General features: G+C 47.0%; 9 protein-coding genes across 10 annotated transcripts; 4 read left to right on the plus strand and 5 right to left on the minus strand.

Annotated features, from left to right (window-relative positions):
• Nucleotides 1–52: 52 nt before the first annotated feature.
• On the minus strand, nucleotides 53–1,307 carry E1B28_007583 (uncharacterized protein). Its single transcript, XM_043152334.1, has 5 exons — nucleotides 1,162–1,307; nucleotides 964–1,104; nucleotides 629–907; nucleotides 221–571; nucleotides 53–164 (listed from the first exon to the last, which is right to left on the minus strand). Exons 1-4 carry the CDS (start codon nucleotides 1,261–1,263, stop codon nucleotides 239–241), a joined length of 855 nt encoding a protein of 284 aa, XP_043010420.1. The 5' UTR covers nucleotides 1,264–1,307; the 3' UTR covers nucleotides 53–164; nucleotides 221–238.
• Nucleotides 1,308–2,668, plus strand: E1B28_007584 (uncharacterized protein). Its single transcript, XM_043152335.1, has 5 exons — nucleotides 1,308–1,610; nucleotides 1,675–1,765; nucleotides 1,821–2,224; nucleotides 2,277–2,341; nucleotides 2,392–2,668. Exons 1-5 carry the CDS (start codon nucleotides 1,360–1,362, stop codon nucleotides 2,454–2,456), a joined length of 876 nt encoding a protein of 291 aa, XP_043010421.1. The 5' UTR covers nucleotides 1,308–1,359; the 3' UTR covers nucleotides 2,457–2,668.
• E1B28_007585 (uncharacterized protein) lies at nucleotides 2,647–4,434 on the minus strand. Its single transcript, XM_043152336.1, has 3 exons — nucleotides 3,835–4,434; nucleotides 2,859–3,775; nucleotides 2,647–2,774 (listed from the first exon to the last, which is right to left on the minus strand). The coding sequence occupies exons 1-2, from the start codon at nucleotides 4,395–4,397 to the stop codon at nucleotides 3,100–3,102; spliced, it is 1,239 nt and encodes a 412-aa protein (XP_043010422.1). The 5' UTR covers nucleotides 4,398–4,434; the 3' UTR covers nucleotides 2,647–2,774; nucleotides 2,859–3,099.
• A 168-nt stretch (nucleotides 4,435–4,602) lies between these two features.
• Nucleotides 4,603–6,566, plus strand: E1B28_007586 (uncharacterized protein). Its single transcript, XM_043152337.1, has 6 exons — nucleotides 4,603–5,007; nucleotides 5,058–5,222; nucleotides 5,281–5,829; nucleotides 5,885–6,043; nucleotides 6,098–6,380; nucleotides 6,440–6,566. Exons 1-6 carry the CDS (start codon nucleotides 4,694–4,696, stop codon nucleotides 6,479–6,481), a joined length of 1,512 nt encoding a protein of 503 aa, XP_043010423.1. The 5' UTR covers nucleotides 4,603–4,693; the 3' UTR covers nucleotides 6,482–6,566.
• E1B28_007587 (uncharacterized protein) lies at nucleotides 6,513–8,655 on the minus strand (the record flags this gene model as incomplete). The annotated part of the gene is made up of 7 exons (XM_043152338.1): nucleotides 8,302–8,655; nucleotides 8,051–8,251; nucleotides 7,827–7,994; nucleotides 7,678–7,776; nucleotides 7,531–7,620; nucleotides 7,005–7,476; nucleotides 6,513–6,949 (listed from the first exon to the last, which is right to left on the minus strand). The coding sequence occupies exons 1-7, from the start codon at nucleotides 8,641–8,643 to the stop codon at nucleotides 6,513–6,515; spliced, it is 1,809 nt and encodes a 602-aa protein (XP_043010424.1). The 5' UTR covers nucleotides 8,644–8,655.
• A 107-nt stretch (nucleotides 8,656–8,762) lies between these two features.
• Nucleotides 8,763–10,309, plus strand: E1B28_007588 (uncharacterized protein). The gene is made up of 4 exons (XM_043152339.1): nucleotides 8,763–8,942; nucleotides 8,991–9,261; nucleotides 9,313–9,635; nucleotides 9,686–10,309. Exons 1-4 carry the CDS (start codon nucleotides 8,781–8,783, stop codon nucleotides 10,292–10,294), a joined length of 1,365 nt encoding a protein of 454 aa, XP_043010425.1. The 5' UTR covers nucleotides 8,763–8,780; the 3' UTR covers nucleotides 10,295–10,309.
• E1B28_007589 (uncharacterized protein) lies at nucleotides 10,310–11,915 on the minus strand. Its single transcript, XM_043152340.1, has 6 exons — nucleotides 11,856–11,915; nucleotides 11,645–11,803; nucleotides 11,436–11,584; nucleotides 11,089–11,379; nucleotides 10,666–11,033; nucleotides 10,310–10,615 (listed from the first exon to the last, which is right to left on the minus strand). Exons 1-6 carry the CDS (start codon nucleotides 11,861–11,863, stop codon nucleotides 10,367–10,369), a joined length of 1,224 nt encoding a protein of 407 aa, XP_043010426.1. The 5' UTR covers nucleotides 11,864–11,915; the 3' UTR covers nucleotides 10,310–10,366.
• Nucleotides 11,916–11,977: 62 nt separating this feature from the next.
• E1B28_007590 (uncharacterized protein) lies at nucleotides 11,978–15,530 on the minus strand. Its single transcript, XM_043152341.1, has 9 exons — nucleotides 15,437–15,530; nucleotides 15,285–15,383; nucleotides 15,102–15,228; nucleotides 14,742–15,049; nucleotides 14,569–14,680; nucleotides 14,367–14,518; nucleotides 14,178–14,316; nucleotides 13,954–14,125; nucleotides 11,978–13,902 (listed from the first exon to the last, which is right to left on the minus strand). The coding sequence occupies exons 1-9, from the start codon at nucleotides 15,500–15,502 to the stop codon at nucleotides 12,249–12,251; spliced, it is 2,829 nt and encodes a 942-aa protein (XP_043010427.1). The 5' UTR covers nucleotides 15,503–15,530; the 3' UTR covers nucleotides 11,978–12,248.
• A 227-nt stretch (nucleotides 15,531–15,757) lies between these two features.
• Nucleotides 15,758–18,280, plus strand: E1B28_007591 (uncharacterized protein). Of its 2 annotated transcripts, XM_043152343.1 has the most exons (11): nucleotides 15,758–16,187; nucleotides 16,244–16,364; nucleotides 16,427–16,602; nucleotides 16,650–16,758; nucleotides 16,832–16,931; nucleotides 16,988–17,086; nucleotides 17,138–17,697; nucleotides 17,753–17,922; nucleotides 17,981–17,998; nucleotides 18,056–18,161; nucleotides 18,214–18,280. In XM_043152343.1, the coding sequence occupies exons 1-11, from the start codon at nucleotides 15,862–15,864 to the stop codon at nucleotides 18,277–18,279; spliced, it is 1,851 nt and encodes a 616-aa protein (XP_043010429.1). In that variant the 5' UTR covers nucleotides 15,758–15,861; the 3' UTR covers nucleotide 18,280. The 2 variants fall into 2 exon arrangements, with proteins under 2 accessions (XP_043010429.1, XP_043010428.1); XM_043152342.1 differs by having other exon boundaries at nucleotides 18,056–18,280.
• The last annotated feature ends 665 nt before the right edge of the window (nucleotides 18,281–18,945 follow it).

The raw sequence follows: 18,945 nt of genomic DNA on the forward strand, positions 1-18,945 counted from the left end.
TTCATCAATACGAGGAAAAGCTCACGCGTGAAAGACGGATGGACTCCAAGATCACACCAAGTTCGTTCATTCATTCAAGGATTAGTGTGGAATAATATGTACAATTAGGAGACTAGATTCCATGGATATCAAGGTAGTTATGTTCATCGCAAGGTTTTATGAGACTGTGATTTACACATGAGCGCGCAACAATGGGATCATGGCAGAGATGGAAACATACGAATTGCATTGGCGCATTCTAGCGGGGAAGGCTGCCATCTCTGGCATGCGATCGTGAACTTGATGCATATTGCTCGCCTTGGTCGAATATGACATGCTCGCCTGCTGAATGGCCATTGAGACCAGGGACCTTGTATTTTCGAGGGGTATCACTGGTGGTGTTAGCGGTGTTCGGAGTGCGAGGAGGGAAGCGATATATGTCTTCAAGCGCTTCGTCTTCCTCTGGGTAGCCTAGAGCACTTTCGTAGGTATCATTCATTGCCGGGACTGGTGCACGGTTACGGAGAGACGAGCGATAGGTCCCTTTACGGAGATGGGACGCATAGGAGTAAATCAAAAGGGCTAGATAGATCTGGGAAGGTCGGAGAATGAGTGTCGGTGTAAGACTCAGGTATACGACCAAACTGACCTTAACTAGCCAAGAGAGGATAATGAATGCTGCAGCCCGATCTTTTTCATGATTCCATATCCCCTGGGCGGCCGCAACACGTTCCTGGTCCGTCATAGGAATCTTGCTATGTTCGGTTCCATCGATAATTTCAATTTGGGCTGGAGAATTGGCGGACTGTTGACCGTCATGGGGTGTTTGAAACCACCAGACCACGAAGAAGTAAACAGTCCAAGCCGTGGAGAACATGTGGTCCGCAAAAAATAGATGTGCAAAATAGAGGGTTTTCTGAGGGTCCTCCTGCGGATGGTTTAGATGATTAACAGAAACGGAGGGTGATTACTCGAGTCTCGCACCTCCTTCACCGCCTTAATCCCCCATACGAAGGCTACAAGTGCCAGCACTGAATAGACATACAGACTCAGTTGAGAGAATGAGCCTCCAGCGCCTGTCAACAGGGCAATTAGGCCATAAACTCCTGCAACTTTATTGAAAACCTAGAGTGGTCAAGAGTTTGAGTCTGCTCGTAGTCTGGTAGAAAACAAATGACTGACGACAAAGAACAGAGCAACAGAGACCGCTGTCTTGAGGTCAAGGATACCTAGACAAGAAGAAAGCGGCCAAAGGCGCCATTCCGGACGAAGCATTAGTCTCATGAAGGGGCCTCGTAGGCGTTGTTTGGTTCTAATTTGGCTCGAATTTCGCAAAGTCCCTCCTTCCATCTTGTACTTTTACTTTCTGAATGGTCCTTCATGGCCACAAATTACTTCTCTAATCATTCTCAATCCCGTTTTCTCCCAAACTCAGCTCCTTCATCCTCCCAGCAGCAGCAGCCACAACAACAACCAGCAAATCCTCAGCCAACCCCTCGTTCTCGTCTGCCGTCTTCCAAACATTTTTCTACATCTGTCTCCTCATCTCTCAACGCCGATCGTGAACATACATCAGCTACTCAAGGCTCTTCCTCTAACGGGAGTACCACCATTCACCCTTTGAAAAATACGTATGTTCGTGCTCAATCACGTCCTTGCTTCCATGGTTTTTTTTTACTCTTTTTTTACTTCTAGCTGGGTATTTTGGTTTCGCCAACATCGCGCACCTGGTAATAAAATAACGAACTACGAAGAAGGTATCAAGAAGATATCTTCGCTCAGCTCTGTGAGTCGTTCTTGGATCTTTTGAGCTAACCTTGTTCAATCCTGTGCCAACCTAGGTCGAGTCTTTCTGGTCTCTCTGGACACATCTCACTCCGCCTTCTTCACTACAACCCACCACTGATTATCTCGTTTTCCACTCTGGGATCCGTCGACCAGTTTGGGAAGATCCTTTGAACATCACGGGCGGGAAGTGGGTTATTCGCCTCAAGAAAGGCGTAGCAGACAGAATATGGGAAGACCTCGTTCTGGCTATTCTTGGTGAACAGTTTGATGAATGTCGACAACCTTCTGATGAAGTGAGTGATGACAATGCCGTCGCACGAAATTGGGAGGACAGTAGCGACTCTGGGTCGGATTTCCCGGAAATCTGTGGGTGCACTCTTAGCGTCAGGCAGAGTGAGGATATTCTTAGTCTATGGAATCGAGTGGAAAACGATGTCAAGGTTCGCGAAAGGATAAGGTAAAAGTGTCGTGTTTGTGACGGTAACGCAGTGTCTAAATTTCCTGTGCAGAGACACCATGCGAAGAGTCCTCAATCTACCTACATCCACCATAATGGAATACAAGACTAATAACGGTAAGTTGATTGAATTTTTTGGGTTGCCTCCTTCTGATTCCCTGTGGCAGATTCGATGAACAACGATAGGTCCAGTTTTCGTAATTCAGCAATTGATCGAACGCCTTACTCATAGCATGAGACGAAGGAAGTTTGAAGAGGCAGTGGTCTAATGTACCTTCCTAACATTATGCATAACTTGCTGTAAATCTTTGAGGCTCCCCTCACTCTAGATCCATCTTGGTGGACAGTCAGAGATAAAGTCATGTACAATGATAATTACCATAACTATAACCTCCGAAACCTTTACGCAAAGATGAAGAGGTGTCGAATCAAAGTCGTGAGGCCCTTTCAGCATCTGATTCCATCGCTCCTGGACAATGTGCTACCTTTGGTTGTGCCACTTCCTCACTGGTAAATTGTTGGATATGTTTTGTTTCACCACTGCTGACTCCTGAGGAGGTCGGATTATGTGCAGGAGTAGATCGTTTATATCAGTACAGTTTGCAATCAGGTACTGATCATCAGCTTAGCTTACCGTATACGTAGAAGTGCAGAATTCGGTTGTAACCCCTTTCCCCTAAGAAACTCCTCCAGGATCCACTCGTTTCTTCAGAAAACAACAGGGAATCACCTTCGGCTTTCGAGCTGAGTTACCGCTGTCAGGCTCAAGGTATAGGGAGATAATAAAGATATTAGATAATAAAGATAGAGAATGATGGTATAGAAAGTCTAAAACGCGCCCCAAGTACAAGAGATAAAAGTCCCTCGCTCATCGTCTATGTTTGCAACAGATCCGCCCACCTCCTAACCAGCCCCTCGCCACACCTCTGGAACGTAAACCTCTCCAAGTCCCGCATGATAATTGACCCATGCGAATTATAAACTTCATCCAAAAACGCCACCTCTTTCTTTATGGGAAGATTATTCAGCTGGCTCGCCATCTTTCTCTGTAAAGGTGACAACACTCCTTTAGGCGGGGTAGCAGTGAGTGCAGGTGTCGGTGAGGACGAATCTACCTCTCTAGCGGTAGTAGGAAGTTGTGATTCGTCCATGAGCTCTTCAACCGCCTCCTCCAACTTGGCCAAAGCCTTCGCCAAATTTTCGTCTCCTTCTTCCATGAGCTTTATCCGGGCCTTTGATTTTTTGCTAGCCTTCGTAAACCTCACCACAGCGAAGGTGGCGGCGACCGGTAAAATGAGAGGTAATAGCGCATATATGGCAATATTTATAGGGAATCGGAACCAGGCGAATGGGAGGAGAGCAGGTGGTTTCCTTGACTTGTCTTCAGATTTGCGCTTTAATGATGATGGCGCAGGAGGCAGCGAATATGATTTGATTACGCGTGGATAATCGTCGTGGAAAGTAATTTGAATATCATTCGTCATGTAATCGATGAATGGATCGTCGATTTCGATGGCTGCTGTTACGTATGGGACTGTTCTGTCGTAAACGCTGTTGCAAAGACGGTAGTGTCAACAACGCGTCACGGAAAGGCATGGAAGGGGACGTACCCATTTGCAAAAACTCTAATCTCCTGAAACTTTTCAAGCACCTGATAAAAAACGCGTTGAGGATCCGCCATTACTTCCAATAAAGGCCTTCCCGTATTCGACCATTTATCGACGCAATAAAACTGTTCGCCCGTCCTCGATAATAGCCGTGGCCCCATCACATTCCCCAAGAGCGATAGGAAATTGGGATATTTTGGCAAGCCAAGGTGTGGTGTAGCGATTGTGTTGAAATTAACTGGAACGACAGTGTCGAAGAAACGCTTTTGGTGTAGGATGCCAATAACATAGCGAGATACGAGACCGCCCAGGGAGTATCCGGTTATAGAGAACTTTGTAACGGTTTTTCCTTCTTGAGAGAGGTCGTGGACGGCGTCGAGGATCTCCTGAGCAACACGTTCACCGCCCCAGTCGATGCCGTCGTAGGTCGAGTCTTCAGCGTTTGTCTGAGGTAACATGACATGGAACTCTGGCTTTCGAGAAGCCAGAAGCTCGAGTTGTTGAAGATGCGAAGGGTTTCCCCACATTCCATGAACAAGGACGAGGAGGTGGATTTGCTGGGACATCGTTTTGAGTATAGAGGGTGTTGTGGCATCATGGTTTATAAAAGCTTCCGTCGGTGAGGTACCGTCCCGGTGTCATTTGCGCTTACCAAGAACGCGTCACCGGCATTTTCCGTAACGCAAACTGCGGCAAGAGTGCTTGCAGTCGTTTCATGTCGATCATTTGTACTTGGAAATCACAAAGTTGACTCTCATGGGAAAATGATGCTGGGTCTGTCCTGAGTAACACTGGACATATTTCTTTTCCGTGAGAGTAATATTCATATTAATCCGGGAGTGTTTCCGACTGTCCTTCCCCGATGGCACATACCCCACACCGGAATGAAGAAAACGACTGGAACAGTTTGTTGACTTCTGATACCTATCAGACCGATGAAACGCAAAGTTCTGCTACAACAGTCTGGGGACCTGGCACATTGTCTGGAAAGGCCATCAAGAGTTTAGGTGAAGCTAGCCTCCGAGGGTTGGATCACCTCATCATTCGTTGGAAACTCGCTAGAATCAATTCAGGTCTTTCCAAAAGTAACGCAGCCTCATCGGGAACCTCTCCCTCGTCTTTGCTCTCTGTCGAAAAGTTGGAGAAGATTTGTGACGATTTGTTGGAACTTTCCAGGTATTTGGCCGCCTACATCATACACCAAGCACTCGACTAAGATTGATTAGACTCGATTTTTACGACGCCAAAGTACGACAAAAAGCGCTACGGTTAATCATGATTCAAATCGGCAGCAGAGAAACAAGTCAACTGATTTCGTGCATCATGAAATGGCCACAGCAGGAGATTAGGATATTTCTGTCTGAAATGATGGATTTCATGCCCATCCTGTGGTCCGTCCGAGTTTATTCACCCCCATGAACACTCACACCCACCTTCTTCTATAACCAGGAGTAACGACGTCCGTTCAACGCTACATTCAGCCGATAACGCACAAACCCTTTTCTACCCAGATCTCATCAGTGTCTACCGTTCTTCCCAATCTCCCGCGGAGCTTCATGAGGTCATACCCTTCCTATCGTTTACCACATCGCTTGCCCGAAAAGGTCCCGCGGTGGGGCGGGCAGTCATCGAAGCAGGTTTTTTGTCGTTTCTCACAAAGCTTCACCAGAACTACGATGTCAGAGATAGTATCGAGCCGGTAGTTGCCGCTCGAGACGCTTTGGAGGTACTCATGGAGGACCATGACGCGCTTCTGGAACAATATCGGATGGATTTGATTTGGCCTAGGGGTACAAGCACCATCCCATTAACCAGAAGGTCGCTCGAGTTAGCAAACCTGACACCAGATAAGAGGACGGTCAGTTGGAGAAACGCAGAAAGCTCCTGGATTCGAGAGCGACTTTGCGAGATTCAAGTCATCCTCGAGATGCCTACATACCACGATGCGAAATGTAAAACAGATCTATTTGATGTCTGTCTTGATCTAGTCACTTTCCAGTGCGTTCATTCACAATCCTTTACCGAATGTAAAGGGATTCTGACTCCACTTCAGCGATTTTCATGATCGGGTTCTTGCTCAACAATCGTTCACTCTCCTCTTACAATGCATAGCGATCGGAGGCGAGCTGCGTGATGCTCTAAAGGCCGTGCTCATCCACACATCCTATGAACAAGTCTTGGGAGTATTCTATCGTATGACCTATCCAACTCTGTACGTGATTTTTTTGTCGACGATTCTTTTACTTGACCTAGGAGTGGTGACTAGGCAAATCAAATTCGAAGAGCATCCCATTTTCCTACATTTATCCCAACAAATAACGACCTACCATCCCGAGATTGACCCAGTCGACTACATCGTGGAATTTGCTGTGGAAGTAGCAGGTGCCAGTCACCACTGCGCGCGAGCCATCGTGGACGCCGATATCATTTCGTTATTGAGCAGCACCACCGAGCAAGTCAGTAAAGGTGAAGTATTACGGTGTCTGCAAACCGCAGCAAGGTCTGAACACGAACAAGATCCGTCCAAGTACCCTCATTTGCAGACCAACGTAAGTTCCCTGATTATATCGCATCTCAACCCCGCGTTCTTACCCCTTTTTTTTTACAGTCCAGATTGACTGGGAACAGACCGCGATCTGTAACGGTGTGAAAAATTCACCAGCACCCAAGCCCCAGACAATCTACCATTTCTGCACATGCAGTTCGGTTATGGATCCCGGAAAAAACGCTTCGACTATGTCGTCGTCGTTATTCGATGTTACCCTTACCAGTAACCCGTTTCCAGCTACCCTGTCCACCACTAGGTGCCGTTGGTATTGGGATTGGTCACTTTGGGTTTGCAAGAATCCCAGTCGGCGCATCTTCATCTCTATGTTCGCCATGAGATCATCATACCTCACCGGATACGACAAGGCGATCATAAAAGTACTGCTGACATCGTCAAGATACACCTTGGCAAGTGCTTTGACACTCGCCATTGACATGGGGGTGCTTGCTGAGCGTGCGCCTTCCAACATCTGGTGCCATTCATGCATCTGTGTCTTTGACGGGTACGCCAGCGCAATCGTCTCGATGTCCGTTGACAATAACAATGCGTTGTACACTCTCAGTCGTGACTCTGGTTATCTTGGTTCAGTGACCTAGTTATACTGTTAGGGGTTAGTAGCACACACCTTCCGTTCGTATCATCGTAGATGTACTTATGTCTTTTATTCGTGCTATGTGAATATAGCCTTTCATATCGAGGTTGGTCTCGGTTGTGCTATCTTTGGCGGGTGAAGGTGCGACTGTAGCAGTTGATAGCTTTCTTTTGCCTCTGCGCGAACTATTACCAGGTTCCGGCAGTGTCTCGTCGCAATATATGAGAATGTTTCGAAATAAGAAAATCCACAGGGTCCGAAGGACGCCGTTTTTGCGTAACAGCAATTGGTCTTCACATAAAAGGAAACCAAATTCAGACGGGTTGCTGGGATCAAGGCCTTTCCAATCAAGAATACGGAGTTTCAAGCTGGCAAGTTTCTGTTTTGTCGTTGCTTCTTCCTGAGCAGTCACAATACTATGCAATTTTCGCCGGATCATGTCCCGAGCTACAACCAATGTCGTATGATGAGAGTGCGCAATAGAAGCCGAAATCGGTATGAGTGCCTAAATGAGCCAAGTATCGATAAACGACTAGACTGCTATAATTTGAAACCACACCTCAAGTTGTTTGACATATTGGGAGAGGTGTCTGAATGGGGTTTCCAGAAGTTGGGCGATAGACACGTTTGAAAGCCTCAAATCTGTAACCTTTTATACGTTGAACGATCGTAGGATGACACGCAAATTGTGACAGCTCTCCCTTACCTTCAAACCGCTTACTTCTAGGATCGCGCTCAGGAGTCTTTCCCGAGCCAAGATCGTGTTGACGCAATAGATTCGGTACATTATTCCGATATCCTCTGCCTGTCGAGGATTGAGCTTGAAGCATGGAGGGCATTTCAGAGTTCACTCACATATCCCGTGAATAGACGACCCCAGCATTGTTGCTGCCAGGGGAGAGCCCTAGTGCATTCCATGCGCACGCACATTTTGCGCGTGAAAGTGAAGAACTTTTTCGGAAGAACATGATCGATGATTTTTTGATCAAGAACATTGTTTATAGCCAGAGCTTTCGAGCATCCCTGTCGGGAGATGAGATGACTGTTTGTGTATATGGCGAAAAGCCTACGCCACCGACCTCGAGAAGCGCGATATGTTCAATATATTCTCGTTCGAAGGTAACCGTTTGTTCCACCCATTCATTCCATTGTTCCTCTGACCGAGTAGGTTGTATTTGTGATACCGACGGTAGTAATTCTCTGGGATAAGGGTACCTGGCAATTGCTAGTAGTCCCGCCTCTGAGCATTTGTCGAGTATCAAATGAACTGCCAGAGCTGCCTATGAAGAGATATCAACTCCAGCAGGGTAAAGTTCAAGCAGGATGCCACCTTTCGTAATCCGTCCATGTCTTGTAGATCATTGTAAGAGAATCGTTCGCAATGAAGGAATTGCTCGACATTCATAGAAAAAAGAGCGACCGCAAGGCGTCTACAATGTTCATCGCCGGTAAATACTTCCAAGTCGAGGTTGATTCGAGGATAATGTGGAGGGAGGAGATTGTAGAGGGTGACCAGAGGTGTTCCGAGTGAGAACGTATCGCGGATTCCAGTTACCGGATCGTCCTCGAAGGTGGCAAACTCTGGTAACGACACCAAGTTTAGGCTTAACAAGCGGTGACACAGAGAAGAGAAGAGCTCATGAGTCCGAGGAGGTGAATCGAGTGCTGACATTGGGAACAAGATGAGCAGTACTTATATATATATATATGATACATCCTCGTGCACATCGAACCTTGATTTGCACTTGGCTGTTCACAACCGAAAGTGGGATATCTAATCTAATCTGATTTTTGGCTTTCTTCTTCACCATGGCTGGGTCCGCACAAGACATTGCAAAGGCTGCAAAAGCTGCGTTTGAAGAATCGCAGCTAATACTATCCGACGAGCGAGTTAAGGCACTGCGTATAATCAGAGATTCACTGGAGTCAAACAAGGCCGAAATCCTACGAGCAAATGAAGAAGATTTGGCGGTACGATGCTCTTGAGCACTGAGATCAAGTAACTGCTCATCATCTTAGGCAGCGAAACTAGAGGTTGATGCTGGACGTATGTCGGAAGTGATGGTGAAAAGGCTCGATCTAAACAAGGGTGATAAATGGGATTCCATGCTACAAGGCGTCTTGGATGTTGCAAATCTTCCAGGCCCCACTGGAACAGTTACATACGCATCGGAATTAGACGAAGGCCTCGAACTTTATCGAGTTACTTGTCCGATTGGAGTGCTTCTGGTCATCTTTGAAGCGAGACCAGAGGTAGTGGTGAATATCGCTTCACTGGCAATAAAATCCGGTGCGTTGAACTGGGTTGTTCGTAAGGAAACACTGATGACCATACTTGTAGGGAACGCTGCTATATTGAAGGGCGGCAAAGAGTCAAACCACACAACATCCCTTCTTTCAAAAGCCATTTCTGAAGGTCTCTCGAAGACTGCACTCCCGGTAACGTTTATCCAGACCATCCAGACGCGGGCTGAAGTTTCCTCGCTGCTTGAGCTCGATCAATACATAGATCTTATTATTCCGCGAGGAAGCAATAGCCTTGTTCGTAACATACAGAACAATACGCGTATTCCTGTTATGGGGCATGCGGACGGACTGTGCTCTGTCTATCTGGACGAACATGCCGACCTCGAAAAGTCTGTTCGAGTAGTCATCGATTCCAAGGTTTCCTTCCCTCTCTCGCTGTTGTTGGTCATGCTCATTATTTTTGACAGACCGACTACCCGGCTGCTTGCAATTCTGCGGAAAACCTTGTCATCCACGAAGCGGTCGTGCATTCAATATGGCCGTCAGTTGCGAATGCACTGTTGGCGGCTAACGTGAAACTTCTCTGTGATTCAAAAAGCTTAGAAGTTCTCAAAGAGTTCACCCCACCGCACTCAAACTACCAATCACACGTACTCCCTTCCGAGCCCTCGTCTTACACCACCGAGCACCTCGATCTCACGATATCCGTGATTGTCGTGCCCTCTCTAACCGCCGCCATCCAGTTCATAAATTCTTATTCTTCCCACCACACAGATAGTATCGTTTCCGAGTCGCAACAGGCTGCTTCAACCTTCTGCAGAGGGGTGGACTCTGCCGGTACCTTTGTCAATGCGAGCACACGTTTTGCCGATGGATTCCGGTACGGGTTCGGTACTGAAGTTGGTATCAGTACGGGTCGGATACACGCTAGAGGCCCTGTTGGTTTGGAGGGACTGGTCATTTACAAGTACCTGCTACGAAGCAAATCGCACGGGGGTCATATTGTTGCAGATTTCGGTCCGGGTAAAAAGCAGTATAAGCACAGCAGGATTGGTAACACTACTGTACCATTCTAATAACGCAATACACATAGTAATCGTGTACATGAAAAGAAAAACCATAAACACAAACCACGCCATCTCTTGAAGCTAGTTGTTATCCAGCTTGGGCTTTTTCTCGGATCCTGACACTTCCCCATCGTCTTCTGCTTTGCGCTTGGACGACTCTGCTGATGAGGCTGGATTCTTCTTTTTCCTCACAATCTTGGTGAGGTCATTAATGACGGTAATACCGGTTGAAGAGCTCCCCGCATTCAACTCTTTATCGAGAGCTTTCGCAGCGAGAGCGGGTGCGGACTCGTCCACTGAATCATTGGGTGATGTCTTCAACTCCTCGACCTGGCTGAAGCTGAGAAATACAACAGTGATGGAATGAAACGAGCACATACTTTGAGAGCCAGGTCCTCCTGCAGTCCGGTCAACTCTTTGACTTCTCCTTCGATTTGTGCCGGGGTAAGGTTGTGTATGGATTCATTAGACTCTGCTTTGCCCTTCCCCTTTCCTTTCGTGGTAGATTTCAATCCAGGTGTCGGTTTGAGGTTCGACTGTGCTGCCTTGAGCTCGTTCAACCGACTTTGAATACTCTCCAGTGCCTGCTGTGCATGTATAATGGCATCCGCTAGCCTGCCGGATGTTAGGTCTAGCACGATACATAGCTTATAATGGGCTTCGGCGATTTGGCGAGAGGAAAATGGAAGAAGATCCTCCTTCAAAGACAGAGCTGATTCATAATCTGTAATGGCTTGGTCGAATTTTTCTGATGAATGACACGTCAAATCCACGAATTCCATGAGGTTGCCCAAGTCACGCACCCGTCTCAAGAGAGACGTCCCCTAGAGCTATGTAAGTATCCGCCAACTTCAAAGACACGTCGTCACTTGATCCCAGAATCTTCTGCTTTTCGTATATCGAACGCGCCATCTCGAAAACCTCCCATGCAGCGTTGAAATCATCTTCCGGTTCACCATCCTCCTCCTCTTCGCCTTCGTCTGCTCTTTCTGCATCTGCACTCTGAGCAAGAAGGTCAACCGCAGGGTCTTCTTCCGGTGCGTCTTCTACATCTCCAGAGAACGATAGAATCGGGCCGTTTGTGGAATTTGAGGCTGAAGCATCATCGACATCAAAAGGTCATCAGGCTAATTGTTCGTTAGTCACGCACCTTTGTTCTCCTCCTGCTGACCGACTTCCTCCTGCTGCTGTTCCTTTCCTAGCACGGCGTTCTGAGATATCGCGTTCTCGAGTAAGGCTTTTCCGTAAGAAAAATACAAATCTGCAACTTGCGGGGAATCCTCCCCAACTTGGTCAGTCCTAACAAGAACAACAAAACGCGTTAAAAGAAGGTAGACGGAATTTGACACCGCGACTTACACGACTTCTAGTGCTCTGGCGTAATATTCCACCGAATGCTCGTATTTCTTGAGCGCAAAAGCGCGTTTGGCATGTTCTATTGCGATCTCAGCTGACATTTCTGACACGTCTTGTAAGGTAGTTGCATCAACATTAGCTAAGTTTTCGGTAGGTTTCTCGCTAACAAAACTGTTAAGAAAAACGGTTTACTTTGTATGTGAGTGGCACGTACGTAGACATGGTGGGTGAAATGAAGGTTGTTGGATACGATGGTGGCAGGGGCAGAGTAGGATACTCCCTATTAGTATTACTATTAGAGGAAACGACGCGGACCAAGTATAATCGGATGCCGTTCGGAGGATTGTTCTTTAACAATGCAAAGTGCACATTGCAGTGACCTGCATTAACGATGTATATGAGCTTTTACACGATAATAGATGCTGACCAGTCCCATATAAAATTATACGATCGCAAGATAAAACAAATAAACGTTGTTCAGGAGTAAAAAAAAAGAAGGGATATCAAAGGATAAAACTTAGAGTGGGAGGTGGAACTGCCAACATTGAGAAAGCAGAGAACGACGTCGGAGACCATCAAAGAAAGAACGCATGGAAGTGTAATGAAACTAAATTAAAGATGAAGCACTCTGTTGTTGTTGTCGTTGCTGCTGCTGCTGCTGCTGCATAATGAATGATCCAAAAGGAGGATTGCCACCCAATCCCAAGGACATCCCAGACAAGCCGCTGCTCGTTGAAGAATTAGGCAATCCACTTCCACCTCCAAACGTACCAGACCCTCCAAGTCCACCAGAGTTGAGCCCCGTTGGCTGGCTTGCAAAAGCAGAAAATGAGGTCCCCGCTTCAGGGTTCATGCCACCTGTTGTAGAGAACATAGTTGCTCTGAATGGGTTTGCGGTAGGATTTCCGGTCAGATGCGGTCGTAATCCCTGGCCTATTGTCGAGCCCGAGGTGGGACCAGAGGCCGAACCTGGTCGTTGACTATTCAGGGCGCCCATCGTTGTTGAGCCGCCACCTTGTACCGATGTCGGGCCGCCCATAATAACAGGCGTCGTTGGTGGAGAACCGGGTACAGGAGGAAGAGAGTCAAGCAATGATGCACCAAATGATGAGGATGGTTTGAATGGCTTTATGCCGCTAAATCCGGTCATTTGACTCTTGAGTGGGGAAGTAACTGAGCCTGATGGTATTGTAGATAAATTTGTCGCCCCCGTGGGTTGATTCGAGAGTGAAGATGAAAACAAAGAATCGGAGAATGTTGATCCTGATGTGGTTGTAGAGGTGTTTTGAGAGCTAAGAGGAGGGAAAGAAGAGGTGGAAAGGGTATTATCACTGCTCGCGTTAGGTTGGGTGAAAGTAAACGATGAGGCGACACCCGACATATCTGTAACACCAGGGCTTAGCGCACCAGTGGAAAAATTAAAACCATTCGCTCCGGATGATGAGGACTGCTGTTGTTGCGGAGAAATATTTTGCTGCTGTTGTTGGGACTGCTGAGGGCCAAGATTGACGTTATTCATACCCATTGCTAATTCCATGAGCGTGGGTTGCTTTGGGACGGGGGGCGGAGGGGGTTGTGTTATCGGACCGAAAGGATTCTTTGTCCCAGTTTGATGCGCTTTTACAGGCTGTGCGACAGGAGGGGATGAAGACCTAATGGAAGCTGGCATTGCAGTCAGTGGGGTGGATGCTGGTCGCGCCGGCACGCTCGGTTGCGAAAAAGGTGTTGTAGATGGCGAAAAGGCAGATGCGGACGACAGCATAGCAGGTTGCTGTGGTTGCTGGTTGTTGCTACCCCATGCAGACATCCCTTGGCTCTGTCCAAGTCCACCCATCATATTTTGGAAGGCGCCTGTGTTCGGTTGCTGGGATTGAGCTGGTGGCCCTTGCATTCCAAAATGACCGCTACCTCCTCCAACCCCAAACGAAGTGATACCCGTTGTTTGCTGCATCAGAACACTCTGCCTGAATGGATTCGACCCTGTCGCCTGCGGCTGTAGAAATCCGGTCTGTTGAGGAAGCTGGAGGCTGTTGTTCTGTGGTATAAATGAAGAGAACGGTCGGTGACCAGTTGGCTGCGCTTGTATATGTTGGGGTTGCAGGCCAAATGGATTCGGCGCTTGCTGGAAGGCGGTCTGTTGAGGCGAAAGGTATCCACTTCCTTGGGGCTGCAGTCCAAAGGGTTGCCCTATTGCCATTTGCATCTGTCTCAGTGCAAAGGGATTCGAAGCTTGTTGCTGCTGGAAATACGCGGTACTAGGGCTAATAAAAATAATCAATAGACTGATGCTCAGACAGTATCGGTACCATCACCTATTAGTCTGAGGGTTGAACATAGTGGGCTGCTCTTCCTCGATGGTCGTAAAGAAGTCGACAACATTTTGAGGCTTCGAGTCGATCTCGGTGTCAGATGTCGACGTGGAAGTAGGTGGAGGTGCGGAAGAGGAAGAAGGAGATGTTGGTAATGGTGGTATCGGGGATGATTCTACAGATACATGCTTAAAACATTGAAAAAAGTAGGCGTAGGAAATGCAAACCTCTCTGAGCAGACTTCTTGGTTCCGTTTCGAAGTGGACGTTCGGAAGCTTCCTTATTTGTCTTATACTCGATACGGTTTTGTTCAAAATTGGGGTCTTTGAGATATTCTTCAAGAGCCCCGGCGAGTGAGACGGGTGCCTGCATCAAAGATCAGGTAAACTACGAAATAGAGCTCAAATGCACTGTACATGTTTGAGGTTCGGGATCGGGACATTCAGCAAGTTTTGTAATTTTTTGGCAACACCGAGATATTCGACGACCTTCTCAGTCTGTTTGCAGAAATGCCGGTAAATTGAGAGCGCCTCTTGAGCATCTACATGCGACATTTCGAAGTAATGTTCTAGATGGCACTCAAAATGACCTCAAGCCTTTCATCAAATAAGTTCTTACCGAGCACGTTGATGACACCCTCGTTACCGGCTTGGAAGAGAATTAAAAGGTCCTTGACTAACATTCGTAGCGCAGTCGTAGTGAGCTCATCTTCTAAATCGTCCAGGTAGAACTAAAGGTACAGAGAGGTCCCTCAGCAAACGGAAATAAGACGAGTCAACTAGAACACGTACTCGACATTCAACCAGAGTATCAATCATATTATGAACCGCTTTTGTCTCTCTAAGTAATCCTTTCTCCACCGTCATCACCCGCAACTTGCGTCCCACGATCGTTTTACTTCTGGAAGGTGTTGATGCATTTGACCGCCCGTTACTGCGTCCGCGGTACGCGTTGTCTTCCTCAATATTATTAGAGTTGCGCATATCTCGGTTGGATTCGGCCTGAACTCGGATGGCATCATGCTTAACGTCTCGGTAAGCCCGAATCCGAGAGTCGAGGTAGAGGGCGTAGTGCTGTAGATTTTGAGGAGCAGAATACCCTGTAGAGTTAATTTAGGCATCCAGCACTTTACGATCCAACGAAAGACGCACCCTCCCAGTTACCAGCTGTAACATTCCTCAGTCTCAATACTTCCGACGAGGAAAGATATGAAAGAACATTATCCGTTGCCCCATTGCGTATCATCGTATGTAAGACGATCAAGGCTTTGAAGACGACCTAAGAACATCGATATGAGAATTCATCGAAGATCAAGAGAGATTCCATCGACGAACAACGATGTTGGGTTCCCTGAAACGCGGCGCAAGAGCTTTGCAAACATCGTGGACGGCACCATCTTCCGACCATGTTGCGGCAATGATTGTGTCCAAGTACTGGAGATAAATGAGTATTGCGGTGAATCGAGATTGAAGGAAAGAAACTTTACTTTTGCCTTTGGAGGTGCTGCCTTGGGTTTGCAGGCCAGCTTCACGACTTTGTCATAACTGGACATGTTGGTACAGCGGAAGAGCTCGCTGTACTACCTTTACGTACGACAAAGTGTCGAGCGGGTCACGTTGATTTGATTGCTCAACTTCTGCCTGCTGGCTGCCCAATAGAGTGCAATTCGTCCGAGCAGCTGCATATTTGAACTTTTCTAACCACACGGGAGGAACGCTTCCAGCTAGCCTTTTTTTCTCAGTGTCACTTTTATAAGTAGTGATACACTGCTAGTGGGTGGAGCTATAGCAGCCGCCAGCGTGTGAAGGTCCTTCACCACCAACCACCAACAGCTACTTGCCAGGTCTCCGAGTCAGCACGCTTTGGATGATTGACTGTGTTCTAGATTTCAAGGGCCTCTGAAAGGCATTCATGACTATACTCGACATGTACATGTCCATCGCACTCTCGCTGCGGTCTCTCCCCCATCGACCATATTTTAGGAATGGTCTCTACGCGATCGTCGCCCTCTCTTTCCTGCTTCTCCTATTTTCCTGGAAAAATTTGGGAAGCAACAGCTATGTGCCTTTTCCTGGAGAAGGCGTCTCCGATACACCTATAGTCGACGAACCTTCAGCTGTATGGGAAGATAGAGCCGAACAGGTCAAATCAGCATTTTTGTTCTCCTATCATGCGTACGAGCGACTCGCAATGCCTCATGACGAATTGAGACCGGTCACTGGTGGATACGTAGACAAGTGAGTCCACGTACTACGAGAAACCAGACTGCGTTGACGCAAATTTCATACACTAGCTTCAATGGATGGGGTGTTTCTATGATCGATAGTCTAGATACGATGCTCTTGATGGGACTCAAAGAGGAATACTCGCGCGCATTATACGAAGTAGAAAAGATGAAATTTCACCTTCCCGAAGTACGCTGATGGGCTGCATTGGACGGACTTTCTTTCAGTTGCTCATTGCTTTCTTTTCACAGGACAAGGTGGCGCCATATTTTGAGACGGTTATCCGCTACTTAGGTGGTCTGTTGTCCGCTTACGCCATTACAAAAGATGAAATTCTCTTGCAACGCGCAGACGAGCTAGCAGAGAAATTAGATCCCGTATATAAAACCCCGAGTCGCCTGCCGTTATATGGAATCAATCCCTCAACGTAGCTCTCTTCCCTTCCTCCTTTCCATATCTGACATACCATTCTAGAGGTAAAACCGAAGGTCCAGAAATTGGAATTTTAGCCGAAATTGCTAGTATGCAGCTCGAGTATGCAACCCTTGCTAAAATGACAGGAAAAACGAAATGGTCCGATAGGGTCGGCTTTTCTTTGACTTTTCATTCCTCTGTATCGCTCTAATGCTTACCTTCATACCGCTTTCTTACTCTAGGTGAATAACATTGTTCGAACGTTGTCTCAGGCTAATCTTCATCGCACCGGAGGAATGTTCCCAGTTGGATGGAATGTTACCGACGGAAAACCCGCCGACAGTGAGAGTTTCTACCAAATGATGACGTTTTCTCCATTTACTATCGCATGTTTCCAGCTCGCCTTTCAGCCGGTGCACAAGCAGACAGTGCCCACGAGTATCTCCTCAAATTATACCTATTAAGTGACAAAACCGATAAGGCCAACCTTGAAATGTGTAAGTCTGTCCCTTTGCTTATGTTTGCCCGTTACTCATTATGTTCTGTAGATATACGTATGACGACTCACCTTATCACCAACCTACTCTACCTGTCGCCTTCCCGACATCTACTCTATGTCACCGACTCGAGTCACGGACAACCCACACATACTTTCGAACATCTATCCTGCTTTCTGCCGGGACTGCTCGTGCTAGGTGTTCACACTCTTCCTCTCGACAACTTACCATCCCTCGGTATTGACCTCAACGACCTTGCCGCTGGGGGACTTTTCAATGAAGCCAGCCAGGAGTATCGTTTGCTCAAAACATATAACTTGAAAGAATTACATATGTGGGCTGCGGAAGGACTCGCACAGACTTGCTGGCTCTCTTACGCCGATCAGCCGACTGGGCTTGGGCCGGATGAGATGATCTTTAGAACAACGTCCAGACATGCATATCCATGGATGGATGCCATTGAGCATTGGCGGAAATCCGGCTCACGAGGAGCACCTCCTGGCATAGGTGATAAGCGGGCAGTTGCTTTGACAAGGGAACAGAGGTTGAAGGGAGATGCGAGAACCAGAGACTATGTACTAAAGAAGAGCGGATATCTGTTGAGGCCTGAGGTTTGTCTTGTCTGTTCACAAATGGTCAGTGACTTACGCACCCATTCCTTTTTAGACTATCGAGTCGCTGTATTTGATGTGGCACTTCACAGGAGACGTGAAGTGGCGGGTTCGTGGGTGGAAGATCTTTGAAGCGATAGAGCGGTATACAAAGACGCAGTACGGGTATGCTAGTGTCAGAAATGTTGAGCACATGTCAGCTCCCAAATTAGATGAACTTCCCAGGTATGTGGCTTGCTTTCTTTATGATTTCGGTAGTTCTTGATGAGTCCTCAATCAACAGCTACTTTTTTGCTGAAACGTGAGTGCACAATCTTCAATTATGGTAATGATTTTGTAGCTGAGATTTGCCTCCTAGGCTGAAGTACCTCTATCTTATGTTCAGAAATGATGATCTTCTACCTTTAGATCAATGGGTGCTCAATACAGAGGCTCACCCTTTACCTATCAAATGGACACCCAATGTGAGAGATAATTGACCAATCTGATAGATTTGCCACCCATGTATTTTTGAAGTACTTGACCAAAATCATAGGTTATAGCCACTTTACAACATGTGATTATACTTATACTTCATTATGACTGCAGTAGTTGGTGCATTCACCAACTAACAGTGATATCAATAGTTTAGTTTGGAATGACTTTGAATCTCAACTCTCACCAAGAGAGAATAGAGACCAGGAACATTGAGAACTAGACTCTTCCAGACTGCACACAGATGCCTGGTGGAAAGCTCTAGCAAGATAAGACACACATGCTAGCTAAATTAGCGAGCGAGAGTGCAGCGAGACAACATCACAAGGAAGAACCCAACATGGATGACCAAGTTCGAAGATGATTTGTAAGCAAGTGTAGAAAAACATATATATACCATGCCTGTATCCATAGCTAAAGCAAGCAAGTACTGCTAGTGTGTAGGAAAGTTTCAGAGTAACTGCCTGCATGTAGCCTCCAAATAGAGATTAGATTTGCCCTGTTAAATCAGTGACCAGATAAGAGATTGGATAAGAGAGAGCGTTAATGCGACTTAGTTGACTATGCTACAAGGTTCTTTTTGCACTTTAAACAGTGCTACGGAGTGATATTTATCGTATTAAGAACTAGAGTGAGCCCGAATTGCTAGTTAAAGCTAGTGCCACTAGTAGAATGTGCCGTAGGCGCAGCTAGACCAGTTAAAGAGAGCCGTAGATCGTGTCAGAAAACTGTATAACCGTTCGAAACCTGTAGAACACTATGAGCAGAGGACTT

The sequence above is a fragment of the Marasmius oreades genome, chromosome 4 (assembly GCF_018924745.1).
Source record: "Marasmius oreades isolate 03SP1 chromosome 4, whole genome shotgun sequence".
In the NCBI taxonomy this organism is placed as follows: Eukaryota; Fungi; Basidiomycota; class Agaricomycetes; order Agaricales; family Marasmiaceae; genus Marasmius; species Marasmius oreades.

Coding starts and splice junctions, on each gene's coding strand:
- E1B28_007583 (XM_043152334.1), bottom strand. CDS start 1,263: ATGAGACTAATGCTTCGTCCGGAATGGCGCCTTTGGCCGCTTTCTTCT. Junction 1,105..1,161: donor CTGTTGCTCTGTTCTTTGTC/GTCAGTCATTTG, acceptor TGACCACTCTAG/GTTTTCAATAAAGTTGCAGG. Junction 572..628: donor TCCTCTCTTGGCTAGTTAAG/GTCAGTTTGGTC, acceptor CGACCTTCCCAG/ATCTATCTAGCCCTTTTGAT.
- E1B28_007584 (XM_043152335.1), top strand. CDS start 1,360: ATGGCCACAAATTACTTCTCTAATCATTCTCAATCCCGTTTTCTCCCA. Junction 2,225..2,276: donor AAGGTTCGCGAAAGGATAAG/GTAAAAGTGTCG, acceptor TTTCCTGTGCAG/AGACACCATGCGAAGAGTCC. Junction 2,342..2,391: donor GGAATACAAGACTAATAACG/GTAAGTTGATTG, acceptor TCCCTGTGGCAG/ATTCGATGAACAACGATAGG.
- E1B28_007585 (XM_043152336.1), bottom strand. CDS start 4,397: ATGTCCCAGCAAATCCACCTCCTCGTCCTTGTTCATGGAATGTGGGGA. Junction 3,776..3,834: donor ATTAGAGTTTTTGCAAATGG/GTACGTCCCCTT, acceptor TCTTTGCAACAG/CGTTTACGACAGAACAGTCC.
- E1B28_007586 (XM_043152337.1), top strand. CDS start 4,694: ATGGCACATACCCCACACCGGAATGAAGAAAACGACTGGAACAGTTTG. Junction 5,008..5,057: donor GATTTGTTGGAACTTTCCAG/GTATTTGGCCGC, acceptor AAGATTGATTAG/ACTCGATTTTTACGACGCCA. Junction 5,830..5,884: donor CTTGATCTAGTCACTTTCCA/GTGCGTTCATTC, acceptor ACTCCACTTCAG/CGATTTTCATGATCGGGTTC.
- E1B28_007588 (XM_043152339.1), top strand. CDS start 8,781: ATGGCTGGGTCCGCACAAGACATTGCAAAGGCTGCAAAAGCTGCGTTT. Junction 8,943..8,990: donor CAAATGAAGAAGATTTGGCG/GTACGATGCTCT, acceptor TCATCATCTTAG/GCAGCGAAACTAGAGGTTGA. Junction 9,636..9,685: donor GAGTAGTCATCGATTCCAAG/GTTTCCTTCCCT, acceptor TATTTTTGACAG/ACCGACTACCCGGCTGCTTG.
- E1B28_007589 (XM_043152340.1), bottom strand. Junction 11,585..11,644: donor GCCAGAGCACTAGAAGTCGT/GTAAGTCGCGGT, acceptor TGTTCTTGTTAG/GACTGACCAAGTTGGGGAGG. Junction 10,616..10,665: donor AGGAGGACCTGGCTCTCAAA/GTATGTGCTCGT, acceptor AGCTTCAGCCAG/GTCGAGGAGTTGAAGACATC.
- E1B28_007590 (XM_043152341.1), bottom strand. CDS start 15,502: ATGTCCAGTTATGACAAAGTCGTGAAGCTGGCCTGCAAACCCAAGGCA. Junction 14,317..14,366: donor CGATCCCGAACCTCAAACAT/GTACAGTGCATT, acceptor TCTTTGATGCAG/GCACCCGTCTCACTCGCCGG. Junction 14,126..14,177: donor CAAGAAGTCTGCTCAGAGAG/GTTTGCATTTCC, acceptor ATGTATCTGTAG/AATCATCCCCGATACCACCA.
- E1B28_007591 (XM_043152343.1), top strand. CDS start 15,862: ATGACTATACTCGACATGTACATGTCCATCGCACTCTCGCTGCGGTCT. Junction 16,188..16,243: donor ACTGGTGGATACGTAGACAA/GTGAGTCCACGT, acceptor TTCATACACTAG/CTTCAATGGATGGGGTGTTT. Junction 17,698..17,752: donor GATATCTGTTGAGGCCTGAG/GTTTGTCTTGTC, acceptor ATTCCTTTTTAG/ACTATCGAGTCGCTGTATTT.